General features: G+C 41.2%; 1 protein-coding gene across 9 annotated transcripts in view; it reads left to right on the forward strand.

The window, feature by feature from the left end:
- Positions 1–27,039, forward strand: part of PRUNE2 (prune homolog 2 with BCH domain) — a 138,737-nt gene that overhangs the window by 75,863 nt on the left and 35,835 nt on the right. For all 9 annotated transcript variants that reach the window (XR_014224336.1, XR_014224337.1, XM_082241460.1 and 6 more), the window contains exons 7-9: positions 2,874–3,032; positions 3,739–10,309; positions 10,746–11,544. Coding sequence is in view for 7 of the 9 variants with exons in the window: in XM_082241460.1 (XP_082097586.1) it covers positions 2,874–3,032; positions 3,739–10,309; positions 10,746–11,544 (7,529 nt within the window). In the remaining 2 variants the exon portion in view is untranslated. The remainder of the gene's footprint in view (positions 1–2,873; positions 3,033–3,738; positions 10,310–10,745; positions 11,545–27,039) is intronic.

Below are 27,039 nucleotides of genomic sequence, written 5' to 3' on the forward strand. Positions count from 1 at the left end.
AAAAGTAATTTATCAGATAAAAGACAGATGTGTGGAGTTTGGAATGGGAGGGAGTGAATAAGTGCCCACCTGAATATACAGTTGTGGTGTGTTGTTGATGAACTGCTGTTGATTTAGGGAGAACGTTGCTTAGTAGCAGTATAAAAGCCAATAATGTCATATTATAATGTTCTTTGCCAGAGTAAAATATGTTTTCTCAAATGCAAACAGCGCAAGCCAAAGGGGGACAAAGAAACTCAGTTAAATGTGTTCTTTGTTTTGCTAAGGTATTGCAATAGGCAAAAATAAAGCTGTTAAAGCACACTGGATGCATATCATTAACTTGCAATGCAGAATGACAAGGTTTTTCTTGTTTTAAAAGATGGATCTAGTCTTTGCTGTTCTTTCAGAAAGACTGAATTATGGTATTGTTTGGGGTAAGATTCCTTGTTTTCCCGAAGGTTCTTGTTTTTCACCTGAAAAGACATGGTTACTATCCCACAACTCTGGAAATGTATGGCATACATAGGTGTGGGGCAGATCACATGGGACATCTCAAGTTGTGATGTTGGTGGATTTCGGAGGCTCTTCCAGAAACGCTTTTCATTAAGCATTCATCCTGATTTACTTGCACAAATTTTATTTAGAGATTAGATTATTTCAGGTCTTTATTGAGCTTTCATTCTGATTTGTTTGCAAGAAGGTTAAACAACCTACATTCATCCTGATTTGCTTGTGAGGTGTTTATCTTTCTCATCACTTGGCAGTAGAAAGTCTGTTTCCTTTTTGGAGTCAATTTGTTGCCTAAGGTGACAGAGGGCTTTAATCCACTTTAATTGTGCAAGCCTAAATTTCCCGTTCTATGATTGACCACCTGGGAAGGTTCAAAAGTGGACACACATAGATACATACAGACATCCGCTTTGTTTATCTGAGCCTAAATTAATTTTGGTTTGGATTTTAAAATTAGCTCAAACAAGACTGAACTGCCTTAAAACTCACCTTTCAACAGCTGCTTTAGCTGTGGGAGGAGATTTTCCTTCATCCTTCCTTAGAACATAAATCCTTACCAACAGTTGCATGTGATTCTTGTTTTCAGTTCCTATTTCTCTCACTACCAGGTAAAAAGCACTTGCAAGGTAAGTCTTGGAGAGTTGGAGGCAGGAAAAAAATAATCTGCCGGAAAGGCTGGGGATAGTGGTAGACTGGCACTCCATTTGCGCTGGGCTATAGATCTTTTTAAGATTTGGGGGAACTCTTCAGAAACCATCCAGGCTATTCTCTGAAAAAGCTTGGAAAGAATGTGCCCATTCCAAATTGAGATGGGCATGCGTGAAAAGTAGCTTGGTTCCTGTTGATTATATAGGATGGCAGTGTAGCTAAAAATGTTCAAATAATAATAAATCCCATATCCATTAATCACTTTGGTTCATGCTCAAAATGTACTTGTCAATGTAATCCTAAAATATATCTCTGTTCTTCTTGAGGTGGAACACAGTACTTCAAGTTGTAATGTTGTTTGGTAAGAACAGACTGGCATGTGATTACCAGCACCGTCTTGACTGCCTTCTCATAGACCTTGCAAGGTTTCTTGACACTTTCAGAGGACTTTGTAAGTCACTGTCAGCCTTCCTACCAGTGGTGGCTTCTCAGTGGCTCTCTGGCTGTCAATCAGAAATAAAGTGGGTTGATGGCAGAAGAGATGGGGTGGTGGGATGCAGTCCCCTAATTAGTATAAAAGGAGTATAAAAGTTTTCTTGGTTCCAGATGAGCAGGTGACACAGAGCATGGATAAATGGAATGGGGGAGGGGCTTGCAGGACTCTTCCCAGCCCCCTGAAGAAATTACTGTCAGAACAGGATGATAGGGAATAGCAGAGATGGAACACCCACCCTTATTTATTTATTTTCTTACCTTTATATCCCATCTTCATTCCATCATGGAACCCAAAGTAGAACCATCCTGTCACTGACTAGCCTCAAACATGCTTACCTTTACCAGGTTGATGGCCTCATGTGCCTTCAGACCATACCCTGGGACTTTGGTATCAGCCAGGGGACGACTTTGTGGTTTGGAATGTGCCACAGAATGCAGTTAAAGTGTAGGATGAATTTGCCACCACAAATCTGAATGAATGCAGAATGTATGCTTCTTGTCATATAACTGCCCCCTAAACAAATCAAATGCTTAGTAAAGACCAGGCATAATCTAATTACTATGTAAGCTTTGTGCAAGTAAATCAGGATGAATGCTAAATAAACAGGTTGTCTGGATGTGTTCACTATGCCTATTCTGCCTTGGTCAGACCACACCTGGAATACTGAGTCCAGTACCGGGCGCCACAATTTAAGAGGGATGTTGACAAGCTGGTACATCTGCAGAGGAGGGCAACCAAGATGATCAAGGGTTTGGAAACCAAGCCTTATGAGGTATGGTTGAAGGAGCTGTGTATGTTTACCCTGGAAAAAAAGAGATTGAAAGGAGATATGGTAACCATCTTCAAAGATCTAAAAAGCTCTCACATGGAGGGTGGAGCAAGCTTGTTTTCTCCTGTTCTGGAGGGTAGGACTTGAACTAGTAGCTTCAAGTTACAAGAAAGGAGAGCTGTTTGACAGGGGAACAGTCTTCTTTTGGAGATTCCTGCATTGCAGGGGGGCTGGGCTAGATGACTCTTGGGGTCCCTTCCGACTTGATGATTCTATTATTCTTGTGAAAGTATAAACAAATGGCTATGTTCTTTTAACTTTTAGAGCTACAATAATTATTGGGGTCCATAAGAGTATGAACAAGATCCCAATGTGTTCATCATTAATTTGATTAGCCATTCCAGTTAGCTCTGGGTGTTAACCAATAGAAAAAATCCTTCAGTAAGAAGTAATTTTGTCATATTTCAGGACTGCCTATTTCACAGAAACATGACCGGAGATCTAAAAGCATTTGTAGATAAGTATGGTTTTGATGTCCTTGTCATTTTGGCCAGCTACTTATCAGAAGAAAGGCAAGAAAAAAGGCAGATAGCAGTTTATTCAGAAAACATGGAGATGGGCAATCAGGTAAGTATCACGAAGGAAAGAGTAAAGTTATTCTGTCTGTGTTCTAGAACAGAAATGCATCATTACATTCCCTGTTGGTCTTTTAGTTTTGCCATAGCATAGGATGTATGAGTCATAGAAATTACATTTATTGAGTGTGTTGTTATCTGTGAGCAACGATGCAATAAAAACACCATTAGATGATTAAAGGAGTGGTGAGGGGAAGAGAGAAAACAAATCGTCATTTTGTTAAAAAGAAAGAAAATAATTTTATACAGTATACCCAATTTGGATCCTTCTTCATTTCATAAACATCTTGAGATTTGTCCACATTCCCCCAACCCAAGACTTTCTAGTTAGGGAAAGATACCACAAAAGATATCAGTGTAATTGCCCTAGTCCTGGATTTCTCTGTCATTTTAAAGTCTACTACTAGAATTGCTGTAATTTATTACCACCAGACTAGGTGCTTAAGTGGGGCCTGGATAGGGCAGGGGGTGAAACTGATTGGCCCAATCTGAGCAAGTTAAGAGGCTAAGAAGGACTGAAAGCAGGAATTTGTGATTTTAATGTGGGTTTTGAAATCTGATACTGTTATGTGTTCTGTTTCTTTGCTTCCTAAACCCCCTAATACATCTCTAGGGGGCTTCTAAAAAGAAAACTTACTCAGTAAAGTTTGTTTTTATGCAACAGACATGATACATACCACTGCTTTTTTCCTCAACAGATTTGTTGTGAATTAGAAGAATGTCAGAATCCTTGCCTAGAACTGGATCCTCTGGAATATGGATGTGATCAATTCCTCATTTATCACCAAGAAAATTCTTCAGCCAATTGCGATGAAATTTTTCTGCTAATGAAAGACGTTATCAGCAGGAGACATCCAGAAATGGCACCAAACAGTAGAACATCTTCCACTGAAGCGGTTGCTGGAAGCGCTCCACTTTCTCAAGGATCTTCTGGTATTATGGAGCTTTATGGCTCTGACATTGAACCACAGCCAAATGTTGTCAACTTTATAGAGAACCCTCAAGATCATAATGGATCTGTCCAAGCCCATGCTGATGCTAATGTAGATCTTGTGAGTCCAGACAGTGGGCTTGCTACTATTAGAAGCAGCAGATCCTCCAAGGAGAGCTCAGTTTTTCTTAGTGACGATAGCCCAGTAGAAGGAGCAGCATCTCATCACAGTTTCCTTTCCGGTTTTGATTCCTATAGTCCCATTCCTGAAGGAGCAGTAGCTGAAGAAGAAAAATCTCAGCCTAGGAACAGCAGCAACAATTTTGATCTATTCAACTTTGATTTAGCACCAATGGCTACAGTTCAGATGGATTCTTCTCATTCTGTGGACTGTTCCCCTCCTGATGACTTCTCCCATGACAGTGGTTCATCAGAAGGACAACCACCAACTGACTCAAAAGTAATTGATGAGACAAATCTATCAGAATGTGACATTGCAAATTATTCAGCTGATTTACCAATGACAAGAAAGGAAGAAGATGACACAATAAAATTTAATGAGTGTAGCCACCTGCAAGAACATCCTAGTATGATAGACCTAGAAAATGACTCTTCCTCTCATCCTAAAGTGTTGAACAAGGTTGAGAGGAGAACTCCACCAATCTCTATGAACAGCCGTGTGGAATCTCCACCTTTAGATGATGGGCCATCTTTATTTTGCCCACAAGATAAAATTAAAGAAAATAATGAAACTGATTATGTGAACAATTCTCAGTCTCGTACAAGATATGGGAGCTGGTGGGATGGGTTTCAAATAGATTCCAAAAATGCTGTTACATGGAGTTCAACTGACGCAGAATCTGTATTTCAGAGTCCTGATTCATGGAAAGAATATAAAACAAGTCTATTACTTAAAGAGCAAACTGACAGAAGAGCTTCAGATTCAGTCTGTATACAAGACCAGCAGAAGCGTATGGATTTTGCAAGAGCAGGTATTTGGGAGAACAAGTTTGGTGCTGCCCAAGTTAAGCAGGATTTGGGATGCCATCAAAAAGACAATGAACAACCAATGGAGGACTTTGCTAGTATGTGGAATACTAGTCAACCAGTTCCTGCAATTTCTGGTCCATGGGGTAATACCAATAGTAATGGTGGACACATCAACTCAAATTCACCTAATGTTTGGGCAGAAATTGATCATGACGGTTCTGGACATTCAGAGCGTACATGGAATGTTCCTCAGGTAGATTTTGATCATATTTCCCCAATGAAACTTGATACATGGGTTATGTCTAACTGTTCACCAGAACACTCTGAATGCAATGATTCTGAACATCTAAACAGTCAAGTAGACCTAGGATCAAAGAATGAAGGACAAGATAGTTCAATAAAAAACAACAGAACATATGAAAATGCAAATAATGATACGAGTGGCATGCTGAAGAATGTTAAATTGGCTATGGAACACCAAAGGGATACTGTACCTAAACCCAAAGAATTTGAAAATACCAATGGATGGGCCATGTATGACACAAACATTAGAAAAGAGGCACTTGGAAATCTTGTCTCTTGGGAAGACCCTTTCCTGTCATATAGAGAATCAGACTTTAACACCTCAAATACATGTGACGATTTTATTGTTTCTCCACCGGATACAAATTATTCAACATCTGACTCATATGTATCACCAACAGGGGCTGGAGATGAAAAAGAGAGTGAGGGCAAACATTATGAGCCAGTCTTGGATCAAATGGTAAACATAAGCTCGGGTGAACCTGAAACATACAGTTTTGGAGATTTGAAATTGCCACAAACATCAGCGTTATGTTCCACTGATTCTGACTATGGAAGTAGAGGCCCCTGGGAAGCATCACTTAATAATAAGAACCAACTGGAAGCAGTACATTCTGAAACTACTATTATAAAAAATATTGATTTACTTGATTTGAAACAAAAAAGTGCTACATATTTTTCAGATGATTACTGTGATCATGAAAGTAGTCCTTCAAGTTCTGAAGACACTGGAATAATGATGTTTTCTACAGAGAAAAATAGCCACTCAGCTCTAAATAATACCACAGATATTGAAGAGGGAAATGCTGAAGTAAGTAGTGATGTCATCCTTGAAGACACAAATGACATGGAGAGAACATTTTCAGTCAGTGATCAAGTAAAAAGAAACAAACAACCAGAGCAGAACACCAGACTTCTAGATAAACAGTTGAACCAGTGGGATGAACAGCTTCAATACAATCAACAGGCTGGATTAGAGCACAGTGGCATCTTTTCTGCCTCAAAGCAAGTAGTCAAGCAATGTCAAAGAACAGATGAGGGAAGTGGGCAAGTCACCCTTGAAAATATTAGGAATGAAATGATGCAAAATGACAATAAAGACTTGATCCTTCCACTCCCTCTCTCGTCTAGTAATAGTTCAGAGGAAAGCAGGGCAATTTTTGGTTCTCCCAGGTCACCAGAAAAAACAAGATGTAGTGACAGTCTAGAAAATGTAGTAGCAGAGCCAGAGGAAATAAGCCTGCCATTTTCCAATGAGACTCATCCTGTCATTGAGGAAAATAAGGGTGGATCTCTCGATAGCAATGCAGAATATTTTGCTACATCTCCCAAAAAAGAAAACAAACACATAGTTCATAGTCTTGACATGGATTCTTACCCAAAATACAGTTTAAATGTGTTGTCCCCATCTGAAAGTTTGGATAGGGAACTATCTGCACAGAAGATCGCTGAGAAGGAGAGTGCATCCCCAAGTTCCCCTAGAGGAGAAAACCATCAAGGAATGCATTATTCAGAGTTGGTTGAACATCAAGATGTATGGGATAAATTGGAGAAACGTATCTCTAAGTCAGAGCCATCAAGTTGTTTGCCAAATGATGAATTGCCAGTACCAGTAGGAGAACATCAGGAACATCAGGAATTTGATGAGCCCGTTGCTAGCTTGAACATTCATAAATCTGATTTGGAAACTCCTGAAAATGTTTCAGGAATGCTTAGCAGTCATGGAGCATCTTTAGAGGATAAAAATCAAGAGAGATCAATGGAAATACAACAGGATTCATATACAGAATATACTCAAGCCCTGGATACAATGGATAAGCCTAAAATAAATGATTTGTTGTCAAATGGAATGGATTTGTCTCACGATAGTGAGACTTCTGAAAGCTTGGAGTCTGAGAATAAGCTTTCCAATGAGAAATGTATTGATATTATGCCTCATCATGAGTTGTCCCATATTCTTGATGCCTGGAATGTATCGATGGATGAACAAGCACAGTCTGTTGGAATAAGCCCCAACATAAATGAGGCACTTGAAGGGTCAGATACCATGTATAATTTCCCAGAAGATATTCCTATCAAAGACACCTATTACAAAGAAGACACCACTTGTAGTGGTTCCATTGACTATACACACTCAAGTGCAACCACTCCCGATACAAGTGATTTTTCTACAAATATGCATATTTGGGATAGCTTTCAGGTAGCTAATAATCAAAAAGAAAATGAAGATGCTTGGGACATCACAACTGATGGTGAAGAAGCATCTGGAAAAGAGTTACCTGAGAATAAAAGCCAAGAAGATTCTGAAACAAGCACTGAACACAAAGTGCCGAAAAACTTAGAGCTTTGGAATGCTCATGTGGATGATGATACAGTATCCTCATTATCAAGTCCTGGAATTGATGTAGATTCAGAATACTTGAGTATGCAAGAGACAGGAATACAGGCAGCTCTACATCCTAACAGACTAGAGGCTGACACACAAGGGCAAGAATCTGTTCGGCCACATGAAACAAACCTTGCAATTGATTCAGAAGGTTCAAGCACTCAGTCTCATTTCAAGGAAAATGTCCAAGTAGTCACATTAAATGAAAATTCAGAAAATCTTAATGCTTTTGACACTTCAGTGGAGGATTATGTTCATGAAACATCTGAATGTTTAGCACATTGGGAAACAATTCAGGATGAAGCAGATGACCATACTATACAAATGTCTGAGATAAATCACGAAGAAAACCATGGCCCAAAGAATTCAGATGCTTGGGATGTAATAATGCAAGGTCATTCTGAAACCACATTAGATAAAAATAAAAAATCCATAGTGGACAATCTTAGATTTCCAGATGATTCCTCGGAATGGTGGAATTTACAAAGCCAAGATGAAAGTTCAATGGAAGGTGCACAATTTTATTCTGATAATGATTTAAAAATTAATGACACAGTCACCATTACACGTGGTGCAATGCAAATACACACAGAAAAAAATGAAAAGCGAAAAGAACCAAATTTCCATGATGCTGCTAAGTTTGAAAATGAGTCTACTCAAGAGAACAGTGAATGTGAATGCAGAAATGGAGCAAACTCACTGGCTAACAAAGAAGAAGAGTTGGATCAAGGTACTGTGAATTTTGAAGAGTGTTATCCTCAGTCACCATCCTGTGAGGATGAAAGTGGTGTAAAACAAGAATCCTCTGTTACTAATGTTAAAGATCAAGATGCTCTTAAACACCCTGTTCCAGAAGACTGGCAATCCAACCTATTGAACGCACTTGCTCAGGTCGATCCAACACTTGGTCTGCTAAGAGATAAAATGAATGCACCTTCTATCAATCCAAATGAAGTATATGTAAATCCATTAGATAAAAAAGAAACCAATGAACAATTTCCATCTAATCCTCCACTACCTTTAAAACCAATAAGGAAACCTAGCCCAAGATGTGATGAAGTTACACAGGAAAATTCATTTGTTCCAGATATATTACAAAACAACAACCCTAGTGATTGCCAGGCATTTACAGTTGATCCAGATTTGTGGACTAATGTTGAACAGCCTTTTGTCTTGAGAACAAATGGTGAAAATCCTGATATATTAAGTCACTGTGATCAAGACAGCAGTTCACAGGCTTCAAGTAGCCCTGATGTTTGCAATGAATATGAAAACAAGGAAAATTGTGCCCAATCTTCTGTTTTAACTGAACCTGAAGAAGCTATTCAGATGTCTTCCATGCTGTCAGAAATATACAAAGACATAGACGTAGTCTTTAATCAGCAGTTGACAATTGACAGAGAAGAGTTATGTCCTGAAAGTCTGTCTCTTGATTATGAGACAAGTGTTGGTGAGTCCTACAAAGGAACACTCGCTGGAAATGAGGAGTTATCTGAAATTGGAGAGGAAGCTGTTATGCATGAATCTGACATAGCAAATAAAACTACTTTTGAACTAGAGGATCTTCCAAGTTCCTGCAGTGAAAATTTGGAAGTAGAACTCATAAATCAGGAAAGCAATGCATATGAAAATAAAAACTTTGAAGAACAGGAAGGTGCAACTTCCTCAGACAAAATGATGTCTATGGATCCTGCTGTTGCTCTGGTTTCACCTACAGGGATGGATGATCAGCTGGAAGCATCAGATATGCATGGCATCAGTAAGATGTCAGTTGCCACTAAACCATCTACCACACTGAATGAAATTAATCCCATTGCAATCTTAGACAATCAATCAGAGAAAAGAGTAGAAATCAATGAAATATTCAGAAAGAAACATTCATTGCAAGCCTCTCTAGAAGAAGAAAATGAAGATTTCCTCTATGGTGCAGGAAGTCAATATGCCACTAATATTCTACAAGAACCTGAAAATTTGCAGGAGAATAATAGCCCATGGGTTGTGGGATCACTCACAGAACAATCACCACTTGCATGTACTTCTCCATTTGATGTATCATTTGGTCATGATTACACTCTTCAGAACGGTGGCATGGACATTTCAGAATGTGGCACTGTTGATATCAAAGGTGAGGTTGCAGAATATTCTCAAGTAGATCAAGGTTGGGAATCACTGTTAGTAGAGTCTGACGGGACTCCTGGATCTTCATGTACTTTGAAAAAATTTGAATATGAAACAGATTCAAGTAATATTGAATCACCCACGGGTGTCACTGATATTGATCATTCAGAATCTATAGCTACTGATGTCAACAATGAGATTGCAGAATGTACTCAAGAGGGTCAAGTCTGGGGATCATTTCTGTTAGAATCCAGAGAGACTCCTGAATCATCATATGCTTTAAAAGAATTCAAATATGAAACAGATTCAAGTAATATTGATTTATCAGGTGCTGGAAGTGCAAGGAGAATTTCAGAATCTAAGCCTAGTGATTCCGATGGTAAGACTGGGAAATGTTCTCAAGAAGATCAAGATTGGGGATCTTTATTGTTAGAACCTGAAGTGACTCCTAAGTCGACTGATTTTTTGAAAGAATTTGAGTATGAAGCAGAATCAGTTAATATTGATTCACCAGCAGATGGAGTCGTAAGCATAGCCAATGGTGAGTAATTAATGCATTTACTGATAGAACGTGTGTTAGACAAATATGCAGGAGATGTAGTGTGATGCTGACATATAGTACAGTGTCATGCATGTGCTTCAGAGTTTTAAACTTTTGTGCTTAAATATTTTCTTTGTCATTCCTGTCTATAAAGAAGGCAATATTGATTATTACTGTTTCACATACTGGCAAAAGAAAGAAAAATGAGACTTTGTTGTCATTTGCATGTATCACAGAATATTGTATTTATATACTTTTTAGCAATCTAGAATATCTTGCAATTAGCACTATACTTATTCACTAAGCCACACTTAAGCAAAGAAAAAGAGGGGGAATAGAACAGGAGGACGAGCTTAAATATAATGCATTTTGCTTTTAATATTATCTTGATCAGTGACTTGACTACTTTAACTAAAATTCTTCTTTTTAATTTCAGAATCTATCTGTTATACACTGCATAATGCAAGTGAAGGGTGCAAGTCCATAGATAAGTCAGAGACGATAAGACCAGAAAGAAAGGAAAAGACAACTTTGAAAGAAGCTGAAGATCAATCTTCACTAGAGATGGATTATGTCCTCATTACTGGCGAAGAAACTGTATCTTTGAGGAAGGATATCTTGGGAACACAAGAAAGTAATTTCACTTCTCAGGAAGCTACAGCAGTAGAACAAACGAATTCTCTTGAAACCTTTTCAGCAGAGACCTCGGATACATTTCAGTCACTCTCCATAATAAATGAAAGTGAAGGGCAGTCTGCTCTGGAGACTGAATGGGAATCTTTCTATTTGGCAGAGAAAAGTTCTGTTGTTGTGCCTCAAAAACTGGGAGATGAAAAGAAATCACCCAGAAGCCCTGCGCGAGATCAGGAATGGACTATGGTGGGCCAAAACGGAGTGAATGATATATCACCTGAAGAAAACTGTAGCATAGACACAATAGAGTCACTAACTAGACACCCTGTTAAAGAATTAGAAGGTGTTTTAAGCCAGGAATTGATATGTAAGACACAAGATGAAACTCTGCTAGAGAGAAACCCTCACAAATCACGGCAACAAGAGGATGGGAAATCACACAATAAAGGGACAGATGCTCTTTTATTGCAAGTTGTTTCTGGTGATGGTGAATTGGATGTCCTTTCACAACAACATTCTGTCAATGGCATGGTAACAGAACAAGAAGCAGAAGAGGAGACCCAATTTGTTGGCAGTGAAAGAGAACTCAGTCCTGTAACAGGGTAAGGACAGGTCCACATATTTTATTTCTTTTTTCCCCCTGTATAAATGTGGGGCAAATGGTCACAGAACCTCTGAGAAGCAAATGCTATTTTTCATTACACAGATGGGGTTGGATAATAGATTCAGCTAGCAAAAGAGCTTCTGGTTAAGCAGGATGAGACATTCAGTTTTTACCAAACTCTCTCCCACCAACTGCAGCCCTCCATACAATACCCTCAGGAGGAGCTTTCGGTACAGATTGTAATGGGGGGGGGGCAAAAACCCAGGGCGCGCACCTTGTACAAGTGGAAGTGCTTTCTACAGACACAAAGCCACCACTGGATACTCCCTATAGACTTTATACCTTTTCTTTCTTTCTTTCAAATTCTTTACTAACAATGACAGGTGTTTTTTTAAAAGCATCCTGCAGTTCTTTTCTCTGTCTTAACCCGAGCAGGCCATGCACCTCTTGAAAGATTTTGCTATGCTGAATGCAGGGATGAAGAGTGTTGTGCTTCATGCATTGGGTCCTACACCTTCCTTATTAAAGCAACTTCTTTCTTTACCCACTGTTGGGATATCCTGTTCCTAACAAGCATCTGCTCTTGGGATGTATCATGATGCTCTACTTTTAGACCAGAAGTTCAGTGTTCCTTGTTAGAGTCCTGAATTTTACAAGTGAGGATTGCAAGTGAAATTCTGATTGACTTGTTCAGGGAGTGGAGATGGAAAGGAGTATCCTGGCAGATGGTGTGGCTAACTGAACAGAAGTACTCTGTCCTGCAAAGTTTTGTTCCAAGTCCCATTTGTACCAACCTGTTGTGAGACTCATCTCTCTACTTGAGTTTTGGTTAGCAAGGCTCATGGATGTAGACAAGGTGCTTGGACCAGTCAGGGTGACTTCTTGCGCTCTGGCCCCTTGCCACTTGTGGCTGATAAAAACTAGTTGGGAAGGGACAGCTGGCTGGGCCAGGGATGTGATGCTTCCTTGTGTGAGGGGGTGGTCCCTGCCTGCTTCCAGGAAGAAGTGCTAACAACTCAAAAAACCCTTCCCTGGATTTGGAAAATCTAAGTAATTATTGTCCAGCTGCCAGTCTCCCCTTCTTGGGCAAGATTCTTGAGCAAATAGTTGAAAACCTGATCCAGGTGCTCTTGGAGGAAACTGATTTTCTAGATCCATTTCAATCAGGGTTTAAACCTGCTTTTGGCACAGAAACTGCTTTGGTTGTCCTCTGCTGGGAGAGAGACAGGGGAAATGTGTCCTTGTAATTCTCCTTGACCTCTCAGTGGCTTTTGATACCATTGATGTCAGGGACTGTCTGAACACTGAGGAGTGGGCACTCAGAGAAGAGAAGAGTGACTTGGAAGAAGGGATCAATGATCTGGGGGAGCCTGTAACAGCCAGGAAGTGAGAGTCAGAGGCAGGAGAAGCTGCAGGACTGGAGAGTGAAAAACAGGTGCATGAGAAGAGAGAGATAAGCCAGGTTAGGGTAAACGTCTCCTCGTCCTGCCCCCACCTCTCCTGTTCCACTGTCTCCCAGGACAAGAAGAGGATTGGAGTGGGAGGAACAGAAACAGGTTGCACAGAGACATAGTTTTGCCTACTTGCATGCAGCTCAGGTGAGGGAGATACATAAGCTAAGGTTGGAGGTGAGGCCTCCCTGTTGCTACAACTGCCTCATTGGGTGGACATCTAGAAATAGCTGAGGCATTTGAGACATAGGACTGATAGACATGCCTTTTCCTAACTTGTAAGTGTACTTTTGACAATCAAGAGTTAATTTCTCACTCTGGACATACCTTGCCTGACAGCACCATGACAATCGACCATGGTATACTTCTGGAGTGGCTGTCTAAGTTAGGGGTGAGTGGCACTGCTTTGGATCTACTTGGATGGTCAGTTCCAGAGGGTGCAGCTTGGGGAGTGCTCTTCAGCCCCATGGAGCCTTCAATGTGGAATTCCTCAGGGTCTGATTTTATTGCTCATGCTGTTGAACATCTAAATGAAACCACTGAGTGGGGTCATCCAGAGTTTTGGAGTACATTGTCAGCAACATGTTGATTCCACACAGCTCTACTTCTCCTTTACATCGGCAGGGGAGGCAGTGGAAGTGCTGGGCTGAAGGACAGTATAGAAATTTAATTAATAAATAAATGCTTCACTCCTTATACTGCTGGCAAAACTCTGTTCTTCCTCTGTGAGAAATGAGAAGGTTCATGTGAAGCATTGAATTGAAGTGGTTGCTGCTCCCCTCTTTAGCATATACATTTAGTGATTTTGACAAACGGCAGCACGCAGGTACACAAGCTCTTGTAAGGGGAAAGCTTGCAGTGTTGGTAACAGTTGCTGTCTTTGTCATTTGCATGGGAGACAGCATAGGAGCTAGTTCTGGGAACACACACAGCCACCAAAATGAAAGTACAGTTCTCATGGAAGCCAGTCTTTCGCTGCTGATAAATGTGAAGCGTTAAAGCTTTCCAGGGCTTAAATGTAATTTTTGCATTCCTACAGTCCCCTTTGTCATCTGATACCCCAAAACAATACATATAACCATACCGCCATACTATCCTTTGAGAACAGATTTTGATCTTTCATTTCAAAATTAGTTAATTCACATGCAAATTGTGGAAGGTTTGCTGATTGTTTCGTGACTTTTTAGTTGCTCCTAACAAAGGTGTAACCCTATCATTTGCAAAAAACAAACAAACACCATGAAGTTAGACTGGCAGGGAGGCAATGTGTGTGCAGAGCAACTGTTTATACAACTCCTTGACATGATAAATTTTGTTTGTTTGTAACAAACTGATTTGAAACAATCTGTTGTGCAACTTGGTGCAGTATGGTAGCTAACCAACTGACTTACAAATTGGTAAGTCAGGACCTTGGATCAAATCTCACCTTGCCATGGAGGGGAAAGGCCATAGCTCAGCGACAGCCCCTCCCTTGCATGCATAAGTCCCAGTCTTGATCTTAGGCATGTCCAGGTAGGGCTGGGAATGTCCCCTGCCTAAAACCCTTGAGAGCTGCTGCTGGTCAGAGTGGACAATACTGAGCTAAATGGGCCAGTGGTCTGACTCATTGCTTCCTATCTTCCTATCAGCTTCAGAATGGCTAGCAAGTATTGGCATCCAGAAGTTCCTAAATCAAATCTTGCCTCTGTCATGAAGCAGTAAGTGGCCTTGGACGAGTTGCCACCTCTCGACCCCAACCCCGTCTGCAACATAGCTAGAATCATACTTACCTATTTTAAAAAGCCACTGTAAGAATTGTGTCCAAATGCTAAATATTATTGTTGCTAAGTTCTTGCCTGCAATGTGGCAGTACATATATTCAATCCAAAAACCCAGGCAATGTTCCCCAAATATCCTGCTAAGTGTAGCCCCCCCTTCTCCAAAAAGGAGGGAGGTGCAAATCAGCTGCCTGGGTCACACACTCTGACCTTTAACTTTAGTTGTTGGGTGATAGCCCATGTGTTTAATCAGTGCTGAAGGAAATACACTTCATTCTTAATTACTACTCAAGTGCCTGGTCCACTGGGCTCTCCTTTTAGACCTGTCCAGATCCACTTGTCTGGGTGTTCCTGGTCTCCATTGTGAAATGCTGGAGGACTTGACAACCTGGAACAGTGTAATATAAATAGTTGCCTGGGCTCGGATGAGGAAGTCAACAGCAGTAGCCTGGTGCAATATGAAATGGCTAGCTGGGATTGTGCTTTAAAGAGGAAACATGAAGGCGATCAGTTCGGCAAGACGGATGGACAAAGAACTTTGGGAGTCATTCCTGCCTCATAAGTGCTATGTTATTGTCCCTGCTTGACAGCGAGAAGAAGAGGCAAGCAAAAACATTGCCGTCTTTTACTGTGAAGGAAGCAGATCTAGGATCAGACCCTCACATCCAAGAGCATGGAGTGACCTTGCTCATACTTGAGTTTAATTAGAGTTTAATGCATTTAAGTTTTGTGTGTTCAAGTTCTTTAAAGTTGAGGTTCAATATGAACATTCATACCCTTGATACACCGTAGTTATCATTGATATATTGTAAAAAAATAACCTAGACAGAACAGTCATGGCCCAAAAAAGATGGCTATGATTTTGGGGTCCTCAGCTGTCTGAGATGGATCCAGGATAATGGGGTACATTTGGATTTTATTCCCTACTCCCCAAAGTGCAGCCTGAGCTAGCATAATCTAGTACATTGATAGTTTGACATTTACCCCACCAGCACACCCCCACAGAATTTTCTATAGAATTCTTTTTCATGCAGAGTATGGAAAATAAATATGCTATGTAACTTGTGCTGCTCAACTCTGCACCACAACTTAACTGCTAAAATGCTTTCACTGAGCATGTCAAAATAATTATGTCTCATACTACCTTGAAAAATTGGGTTTGGGCTATTGATTAGAAGCTGCTTTTATCTTTCTCTCACCGTAGATTTTTACTTCATCTCTGGATAAAAAGAGCAGAGTTTTTCAAGCTCTGTCACTGATTTTCTTAGTAAATGTGGATATAATTATGCATGTGAGGGGGTGTATATGCCTATATATATTCCGAGCTTGACACAACTCCACAGGGGCCATTAAATTATCATAATTTGCAGATGAATTCTAGTGCTTCTCGGAGCTGCTGTCACTTCTGGTATATACAGCAGGGTATCCAGAGGCAGGTGATCATCCTTATTTAGAAGTACCACTAGTCATGTGACCAGAAAAATGGTGGAGATCTGTATTGCTAGTGAGCTGCTATAGAAGGGAGATGCTGAAGCAAAGTATTAAAGCATCTTTTTTTTATTTTCACATTGGAAACTAGCCTTCTAAGCTTCTAGAAGGTAAGCACATTGGTTTTCGTACTGAGAGATTGACAAGGAATGTGCTTTTTCTACTTAAAAGCTCTATTGTTGCAGCATTGCAAGGGTGGGTAGAGAAGGGGGGAAAGAATATTTGTCAGCAGGATGCAAAGCGTCCACTGCCTCATTACAGGAAGAAAATAGGCAGCTGTGCCTTAATTCCGTCACATCTTTTTATGAAGGGAACTGTACATGCATTTGACGGACTTGTCATGCCAGGAAGTGGATGCGTTTTGTGCAATTAGGGAACAAAACTTTCCTGTGTCTTTAATTGCTTAAGGCTCTTCATTGTTGTCATTTCTGCATAGCTTTCCGGGGAAGGGGGTGGGGAGAGAATCAAGGCGCTGCCACTGTCTAACGGGGCTAAAAGCCTGCTTAACCAAGGGAGCGTTATTTGCGATCCCTTCTGCCTTATAGCCCGGTAGGCAGACACAGCTGCCCTCTCTTTGATCCTTTGATCTGAAATGAAGCATACAACACTTTTTTCTTCAAGCATCCTCCTGGATCATTCGGGTTAAAAAAAGAAAAGAAAGATACTGTAATTTTTCAAGAGAGAATTGGGTGTCAAGTGGACAATGAACAGGAATGCAAAGCTTGGGAAGTCTTATGAGCACTTTTGAAATGATAGCCAGAATTGCTGCTAGTTTAACTGTCAGCGAAATAAGATTGAAAAATTCCTGTGAGAAACTACTTTGAGGCGTGGAGGGTTTAAAATATGAAGTCTTTAAAGCATAAGTGTAAAGAGAGATGTTGTGCATGTGATTAATCTGATGGTTATAAATTCCTATGAAGCAGAGTTGTAAATGGGGTGGGAAGTAGGCAGGTCAGTATTATGCCTTTTTAAGCCACATGAAGTTAACGTGTTTGGATATAATGTTAGGCTCAGAATCAGGAATCTTTCTCTCATTCTTAGTCTGTAAAGCGGTAGTCGTAATGTCTTACATCATGAAGCTTATAAAGCAGTTAGTAAAATGATAAATAACAGTCTTCCCTGAGAGAACAATCCTGTGGCTGTTGTGGCACTGCAACATGAAATGAACCCTCTTTAGGAATCTGAATCTGACGTATCTTCTCAGCCACAATAGCTTTCTCTCTCATTTCCCCTCATGTTTTCTTTCTACTGCAAAGATAATAGGAACTTCCATCTTCCAGTGATCAATGCTGTCTTCTGTGTTGTCTGGGACTGATGACAGTTGTAGTTCTAGAGGGCACCAGGTTGGCAAAGGCTGATCTAATCTTCAGTGTAGTGCTATAGGAAGTCCAAAAAGTCTATATAGTTGCACCTTTTTATATGGCTGCTGCTAATCATCTTGTGACCCCAATGAGGCAGCTTGGTTTTCTACATTATTTTTTTAAAAAAACCACAGTACTCTTCTAGCTGATTCCTACAAAAGATGCTGCCCTCCCCTTCAATTCACTGAGCTCCCTCTCTTCAAAGCTCTCCTCTCACATTCAGACTTCTGCAGCCTTTGCATTTTTGGCTTTGGTAAATCCCAACTTGACCCACTTATAGCCACTGAAAATGCTGTTGCTAAGACAATTTCACTGGTTAGGGCAGTTAGTGCACCAGATTCTGACATCAATTCCTTTTGCAATGGGCTCAACTCACTTCCTCCCTCCCCCCCTTCCACCGGCCAATATTAACACACCTGCTTTCCCATTTTAGGGCTTTCCCATGCATATTCTCAACCTAATTTCTGCATTTGCACATACAACCAACACTTAACGGCTTGGATCAACAGCCTATCAATATAGCCCAGGGCATCCTATCCTTTATTTTCTTCAGCTTTTATTTATAAAAGAATTATGCTGCTCAGTATAATAAAAGTATCTATGCTGTTTACATAGAAAATAATAAAAGTACAAACAATAGCATTCAATAAGGTTCCGAAAATCTAAGTGAAAACAGAACAATACTGTGGACAGTATAAGCCAGTTTAGGCAATTCAGCATGGAGTCCTGATTTGCTTATTATTCTTTTATGCCTAGTGCAAAGTTTTGTTCCTGGCTGAAACTCATAAATATTATTGCAGACATACAGTATTAATAAAATATTGTTCATATGATTAATACTGCAATCCTATTCACACTTTCCTGAACAAAGTAAAACATAGTAGTAAATATGATAATGCTTAGTATTAACTCCTCCACATCATAGTAATGTCACCATAACAGGATCAGGTCCCTGTTTAAATATACCCTTTGTTTATTATTTTATTTTTTAAGCAGGGTGATACATACGTAGCTAGCTGTGAAAGATTTGTTGAAATAAAATATTTTGGAGACCATGCTGTTGTCATTGTCATGACAGTATGCGGGGGAATAAATAGGACTGAGGCCACCCTGTGATAGATGATAGATTGCATTCATGTTTCCCTTTCAAACAATGGCAGTTTATTCCAGGTTAACAAAAGTTCTGCCATCTTCATACTTTATTTCAGTGATGGTTAAAAGACTACTGTTCCTCATCATTTCACTCTAAGAAGAAAAATAGTGGTTGGCTGTTCTGTTATTCCCTAGCATTTATTTTGGAAATATTGAAGAATATGAATGATGGAAGATGCTACCTTTGAAAAGCACACTCTCAGAACTGACATTTTTGTATTTTCCTTCACAGTGTCTTTTTTATCATCTTAGGGGGAAAGCAGTCAAGTATTGCTAGACGTCTTAGCAGCAATTTAACACCAAAATAATGCTGCAGTTCCTTCTGTACTGAGCTAGGGATACCTGGTGCTGGGAATCTAGGTGGGGAGAGTGCTGTGGTGCACAGGTCATGCTTGCAGAACAGAATGCTGGACTAGATGCAGGGCTCTTATGTGTGACTCAAGCCCTACTGTGCCAATCTCCCATTCCCACTACCCTTCTGAGTAATACCCCTCCCCACCTTCTCACTATATAGAAGGATCTGGCAACTTCTGTTTCAGTGTATCTGAAGAAGTGTGCATGCACACGAAAGCTCATACCAAGAACTAACTTAGTTGGTCTTTAAGGTGCTACTGGAAGGATTTTTTTTATTTTGACTGTGGGAAGGTATGTACAGCTTACCCATCCAAACAATGGTTTCCTTATTTGCATAGGTATTACAAATGGATTTGTAGAAAATGAATAAGAATTTTAACTTCCCTGACAATAATTTTGTTGATTGCATCAGGCATTCACTTCACCTTTCCTGCCTCAGTCAACAATGATTTACTAGGCAATTTAAAATTTGCATGCATTCACATGAATTAGAACAAGGAAATAAACTATAACCTACCCCTGCCCAACCCTAAAATGTGAAAAAACTTAACATGGGGTTTTAAGTTCTTTAGGTGATGATTATGTACATGGTGTTTTTCAAAGAATGAGAAAGCAAGATACAGCAGAGACCAGAGAGGAAGGAAAGGGATATGAAAACAAGCATAAACAGGGAGAAAATATAAATCTCAAAAGACCTTCCCAAAGCTATATATTTTAGCTGGGTTCTGTGAACTAATTTGATCCCTCTGCATAGTGTTGATATGCCATCCATCAGATATACAGAGTAGCTCTTGAGAGGCAGCTCTTGAGTTGTAGCATCAGCCACAGAAATTTCTTGGTCTGCAGAACAAAGAAGTTTGGTTTTGTTTGTTGGGCCATCTAACAATCTGCCTAAACTTCCAGTACTGAGAAGCTGGGGCTAGGAAGACAAACCACTTAAGGTATAAGTTTTCTCTTTTTAGAGTTTAGGAGATTCTCCAACCAGGGCATTCTTACAAGTCAGAGCCCTAACTATGTAAAAATCCAGTTTTAGTAATTGTGTTCTTAAACTGCCACTGAGATTCTTTACATTGCATATGAGGTATGATTTAACATTAGATATGAGGCTCGCTCCAAATGTTTTTGCTTATGTATTTCAGCAGACCCTGAATAACTTTGCCATTTGCCAGTGATGGAATTCCTGTAAGTTTCTCGGCAGCTGATTGGTTGTGTCTCAGGTACTGCTGCCATCCTCTATGGCTGCATACATGTCATGTGTTTGAAGTACATGGCTTTCCCAAAGTAACCTGGGAGCTATAGTTTATTGACGGTGCTGGGAGTGGTAGCTCTCTGAGGGGTTAACTACAGTCACTATTTGGTACTTCCCATTTCATCTAGTCATACTAACATTCTTTTGACAGTAATGAAATTATCTGTTATAACCTTACTAATAGCTCACAGCATCTCAGGCCCTCTGTGGCTCACCTCTTAAAAATTTTGCTTGTGTATAGTAGCTTTACATGCCCCTTCTTGCAAAATTGTTGGCTTAGAACCAACTTAAAAGTTTATTTTCATAGCCACTGTTTCACCATATCAAAGGAAAGTGTTACACCAATTCTTAACTAGCATAGTTTCAATTTATTTGTGTGGGTTTTTTTCTTCCTTTGTACTCTCACTTTATTTTCAACCCTCAAAGAAAGAATATCATTTATGAGAGAATGAGCATTGCTCAGTGTCAGTGCACATCCTTTGTTCCAGCTAAATAAACCTAGCTCATGTGACTGGGACCTCTGCTTGGGACGCTAGCAAGCTGCTCGCAGTCAGGGTTGATATTACTGGGCAAGATGGACCATTAGCTTTTAATGATAGGTTCTTATAAAGACAGATTTTACTGGGCAACAGGTTTTGTGCTTAAGTGAGCCTAAAGGAATTGGGTTCTGTCCCCTGTGGTTTCACATGTTATTTCCTTCCTCTGAAGCATCAGCACTGGATAAAAAGGACAGAGCAGGGAGGCGATACTATGGGCAATTCATATTGTCACAAAAGTTGGGTGCCTGCCCCTCTCTCTGCCAGGCGGTGGCAAGAGCCCTGGGTCCCAGGCACACACACAGGGTCTGTGTCCCTTTGGAGAATGGAAGACCCACCAGCCACCTGCTTCTCCCTGAGCACACAGGAAGCTGGCACCTCTTCCATGGGTAAACCGGCATCCACTGCCTTCCTCGCAGGCGTGGGTTCCTCTCCCACTTCCTCAGGCACAACTTCCAGCTCAGCGGGAGCTGACTGCTCTCCCACTCCAGCCAGCTTATCCTTTTCTCCGTTGCATTCACCTACAGACTGCAACTCCCCACAGTACGAGCCCTTCAACTGCCCATCCACGATTTTGACATCTCTGGCAACCCCTTCCTCTTGGGTGCCTGGCAGCTGGACTTCCAAGTCACTTCCAGACCCCTGTAACTTCTCATCTTCCAGGAGGGCGCTCCCCTTGCACAGCATTACACTTTTCTCCCCAAAGAGAATCCCGTTGCAGTGGTCTATCAGTTGGTCTACAGTGGTGCCTCGCAAGACGAAATTAATTCGTTCCGCAAGTTTTTTCTTCTTGCGAGTTTTTCGTCTTGCGATGCATGGTTTCCCATAGGAATGCATTGAAAATCAATTAATGCGTTCCTAGGGAAACCGCCTTCAGACCAGGTCCGGGGACAGTCTGTACCCCGACCTCTTCTGAAGGCTGGGGGGGGACAAGGGCTTTTCTTCCCACCCACCCCAGCATTTTAAAAAACCCCGGGACAGCGGAGGGCTTCTCCGCTGTCCGGGGCGATTTAAAAGCCCCTGGGAAGGCAGGCAGGGGGGACAAAGACTTTTGCCCCCCGCCAGCCTTCAGAAGAGGTCCTGGACCTCTTCTGAAGGCGGGCGGGGGGTGAAAGTCTTTGTCCCCCCCGCCTGCCTTCAAAAGCTGTCCGGCCAAGGCTTCGCGGACCTCTCCGCAAGCAGCGGCAGCGCTGCCGCTGCTTGCGGAGAGTTGCCGGCATGCCGAAGCCTGCGCGCGCTGAGATCAGCGCGCCCAGGCTTCGCGGACCTCTCCGCGAGCAGCGGCAGCGCTGCCGCTGTTTGCGGAGAGTTGCTGGCATGCCGAAGCCTGCGCGCGCTGAGATCAGCGCGCCCAGGCTTCGCGGACCTCTCCTGCCTTCAAAAGCCGTCCGGGATAGCGGGAAGCTATCCCGGACTGCTTTTAAAATGCTGGCGGTGGGGAGCAAAGCCTTTCGGCCCCCGCCAGCCTTCCTGGACCTCTTCTGAAGGCCGGAGGGGTGGGGAAAGGCTTTGCTCCCCACCGCTAGCATTTAAAAGAGGTCCCCGGAGATTTCCCTATGGGCTTTCGTCTTGCGAAGCAAGCCCATAGGGAAATTCGTTTTGCGAAGCGCCTCCAAAACGGAAAACCCTTTCGTCTAGCGGGTTTTCCGTCTTGCGAGGCGTTCGTCTTGCGGGGTACCACTGTATTTCATTGAACTGCTTGTTCCCATGCTTACGCCACTGTTGGTCCACCAAGGGGAGTTGCTCGAGGAATGTTGTTGCTTTCCTCACCTCATCTGGAGTCACATCTTGCTTTCCTTGACTGTGCCACACACACTCCTTTCGCAGATGGTTGATCTCACTGCACCACTGCTTGTCCTCCAGCACCAGCCGCCTGCATAGGAACATGGACTGCTGCCAAAGTGCCACTGCCTTTTCTGTCTCTGCTAGTTTTCTCTCCAGCTCTAGGGTTGTTGGTTTTCCTCCCACCATTTTTTACTTCAGGCGCACGTCACTCCTAGGCCTTCTCTCCAGGAAACACAGATCCCACTTCTGACACCAGTGTTACAAAAGTCGGGTGCCTGCCCCTCTCTCTGCCAAGTGGTAGCAATGGTCCATGGGGTCTCACCATCACCCCAGCAGTTACCCTGGCCACATTCCAAATCCCCAGTCTCTGTTCACACCTAGGGGCAAGAGGGAAGTTCCCTTGTATTGTTAATGGCCCTCTATTGTTCTCTTGATAGCCATAGCTGGGCCAGGTTGGTTTGCATAAGCCAGCCCAGGAATTCTCTGTCTGCCACAGCTCTGCAGTTTATGTTTTAATCCATATCCCAATTAATCCAAATCCTAGCATTTATTCGTTCCTAGGGTTTAGGGGGACCCCCCTCCCACAAATATGTTATTGGAGCAGCTGGCGCCTGGTTGTATCTCATACTACTCTGCTGGTACCTGTAAGGAAGAACCATATGACTTAGGCAACAGGTTCCTTCCCATGTCATTGTCACCCAACCTGGCAGCTCCAGTACAAAACGCAAGGTAACATTGTACAAGGAATCCACAACACCTTAACAAAAATCCAACAGCAGTGAGAAATATTGTGACTATAAGGGAACAAAAGGAAAAGTGAAAAGGGGTAGGAGGATAGAGATTAGTAGAAAATTGCATGTTACCGCTGAGGTGGGCTAGCAATGTATAGAATAATAAGTTGGGAGGAAGAGCATAATTTTTATCTCACACTTAAAGATATAAAAAGAGCAAGGAGGCATCTGCAATACATGATTGCTAACATGTCACATCACAGATATCAATATGCTGCAAAATCAAGCTTATTTCCCCCCATGCTGTCAGTGTGATAGAACTCAATCATAGGGTGGCATGAGTATCAAAAAGTGTTGGATTCTGTTGATACTGTATAGATAACAGCCTACTCTGTTATTTCTAGCCTAAACTGTAAGTGTGACTAACTAGGCTGAAATCCTAACTCTACTTACCTGGGAGTAAACAAACTGAATTTATTAAGATTTCTTTTGGGTAGGCATTGCTTTTTCAGAATGCATCATATCCATTGGGAACATCACAATCTTTCCTCTCTGACTGTGTTCACACTCCCATTTACCGTGCACTCACTGTTTTTCCAGTGCTGGCTTTTAAAATACGTGTTCACATGATGTTTTCCAAAATGCCTATCTATCCTGTACTTTGTTATAACATACTGCTATTTGATGTATTGTTTCTAAAACCAGCTTAAGACCAATTCACTGTGCTTAAGGGCTGTAATGTGAACACACCCTTAGCTTAGCTCCTCATCTATATATACCTGTGAATGGTAGACCCAGTGCTTTTTTCTGGGGGTGTGCAGGGGTACGCATACCCCTAAACATTTTCTGAATCTTTGTACTTTTGGCCATTTATTGTATTTATTTTTTCTGATTTGAACTATAGAATGATGATTTTCTTGAGTCAAAATGAGAGTACCCCTAAACATTTCTAAAGAAAAAAAGCACTGGGTAAACCTATTGCAAATCTACTGTATTTGAGTATTGGGTAAATTAAGATGACAAGGATAGTAAAATACTTCATACTTGGAGTAGTAGAAGTAAAACATTTCAGTTGACAGTAATGATAATATTTGCTACAAGAGTGGTACAGAATAAAATAGAAAATGTTCAAGATTGTCATTTGCTGCTTCAGGCTCAGTCTTGCTGGGTGGTTGGCAGCTGCATGTTCATCTGAGATGCTTTTTGCTATCATTCTATTCATTCCTTTATACAGTACTGGAAGAAAAAGTGCCCCGAATACAAAATGTTTTGGCCACAGTGTCAGCGATGGCTGGTGCCCTTTGGGAATGGTAGAGTGGAAGAAGGCAGGGAGACCAAGAGTAGGTGGAGCAGAACCCAGTGGCTGGTGGAGCCAACCAATCCTTCGTTTGTCCCCGTCCTCTTCCCTGATTAGTTCTACAAGGGCAAAGCAGAGACTAAGGCGGAGGAAGCTCACAGTTCCTTTGACTGGTGTCTGGGAACCGACTGAGGTTGGTGGGGCAGTGTCCTGCCCCATGTGTTATAAGAAACACACACCCCCCGCTTGAAATTGCAGTGAAATGTTCTCCTGAAATACTAAATATGCTGATAGTCAGCCATCAGCTATAAATTGCCAAGTGGTATTTCTGATTAGTGGAAGCACTGAATTCTGACATCATCATGGCAGAAACTTCCTTTCTGACCTCTAATAGATGCTTCTAGATCATCAGTAAAACAGAAATAACCACAATGATTAATCATGCAATTCTCTCCTTCAGCTGTGGTTGTGAAAATTATTTGTCAATATTTATACACCATTTTGTACTGCACATATTATGGATAATTAAAACATGTTGCTGCAGAGAAAGAGGGCTATCTAGGCATCTCACTGTGGATGTACAAACAGATTGCTGTACTGCAAATTAAATACCAACAAACAGAAGACAAGGCCTTCTCTACATCGGTTATCTTAATTATGCTTTGCTAATTAAGCTGCAAGAAGGCCAAGGTGAGCTTATCAAATGCTGCAGAATGTGTCTAGAGAAATTTAACTCCTTGGAGGCTGTACAATTAATCAGCTTTCTCAAGTCACCTGTCTCTACTTTTTACTTACAACTGTAAGTAAAAGTAATGGCTTCTTCCTCAGACGAGTTGGCATAATTTTTTTCTTTTTTAAAAGAGTTGTATGTGTCATCTGTATAGCAGTGGAGGAACTTTCCCACAATGCTGGTTATGTCCTTGAGCAACACAACTGCCCCTCCCACATAGCAGCACCCAACATTTTGAACTAAGAATTATGTGTGGGAGGAAGATGATTTAGTTGCTTTCTACCCATCATTGCCCAGACTCTGGAGTGGGAACTACGTTTTCGTAGGAGAACATTTCAGTAGCAAATATCTGTTTGTTTTTTAACTTTCAACTGCTTATTGAAATAAATGGAGTCACAGGGAAACACAGGGAAATGCCTATAGCGACCACTGGTAGATCTGGCTCACAGCGTGGTCGTGGCTCCAGAGTTTCAGGCAGGAATCTTTCCCAGTGCCAGGAACTGATTTTGTTTTCTCTACAAAATTGCTCACAGAAATTGTCTGTGAAGTGTTTCCCTGGGTATTTTTGTGTCAGGTTGCAAAGCAGGTAACCCTGACCCATGTTCTGCTTCAGTGGTCGGCTGGGAACATTCCTTTCTCAACTAACTCAGTGCCAATCATGCTGTCTCTAGAAGATTTTGGACATATATATATATGTTTCTGCCACATGTACCTTTTAAGCTGAAATATATAGAAGTTCCTTGGTTCAAGAAGAAAGATTGTTCATAAACTGTCTTAAGCAGGAGCCGGGGAAGCTTTTGAAATCTTCCATGCACATTATAGCAGCTTGGACTGATAAATATTAACATGCCTGGCCTCTAATTGTAAATGAATATTTTCCTATTTCTGTTTCTTGTTCGTGGCCTATTGCTGTCAGAGATGTTCTTTTTTCTTTAGTTGCTCTATTTCCACATCTTGTCATTGCTGTTGCAGCTGTTTGGGGTTGTCTATGTAGCATATTCCTGATTGACTCTGCAAAAGTATTTCTGAAAGTCTGTGATAAGGTGATCAGCTACCACTGTGATCCTATGCATGCCTACTCAAAAGTAAATCCCATTGAGATAACTTGGGCTTATTCCCAGGTGTGTCTCACGCTCATACATTAATGGGGTTTCTTATTAGTTCTTTATAGCAAAGTATACTACCAAAATGACCCACCTCTTTGTTAATACTGTAAATGATTCAATATTCAACATACGGAAATACTTCTTCTAAATTTTGGTAACAGTAAACCTATGATACGATTAGAAGAGCAGAAGAGTTTGCATGGGTGGTTTTTTAATGGGGGAAAATTGTCTAGTTTATTCCTAAAGTCATTCCATTGGAGCTTTCTGGGTACAGGGATAAATATGGCCCTACCAAAGGGAATGAAAGAACAACCCTATGCATGTTTTCTCAGAAATAAGCTGCACTGTGTTCCATTAAGATTACTCCCAAGTAAATGTGCCTAGAAAGACAACAACAACAACAAAATCAAGGCAGCAATTCCCAACTGAACACAGTGGGACTTACTTCTGAACAGCTATGTATAGTGTTGCACTGTAAGAAATCTATGTGAGATCT

Source organism: Podarcis vaucheri (assembly GCF_965113315.1).
Source record: "Podarcis vaucheri genome assembly, chromosome: 11".
In the NCBI taxonomy this organism is placed as follows: Eukaryota; Metazoa; Chordata; class Lepidosauria; order Squamata; family Lacertidae; genus Podarcis; species Podarcis vaucheri.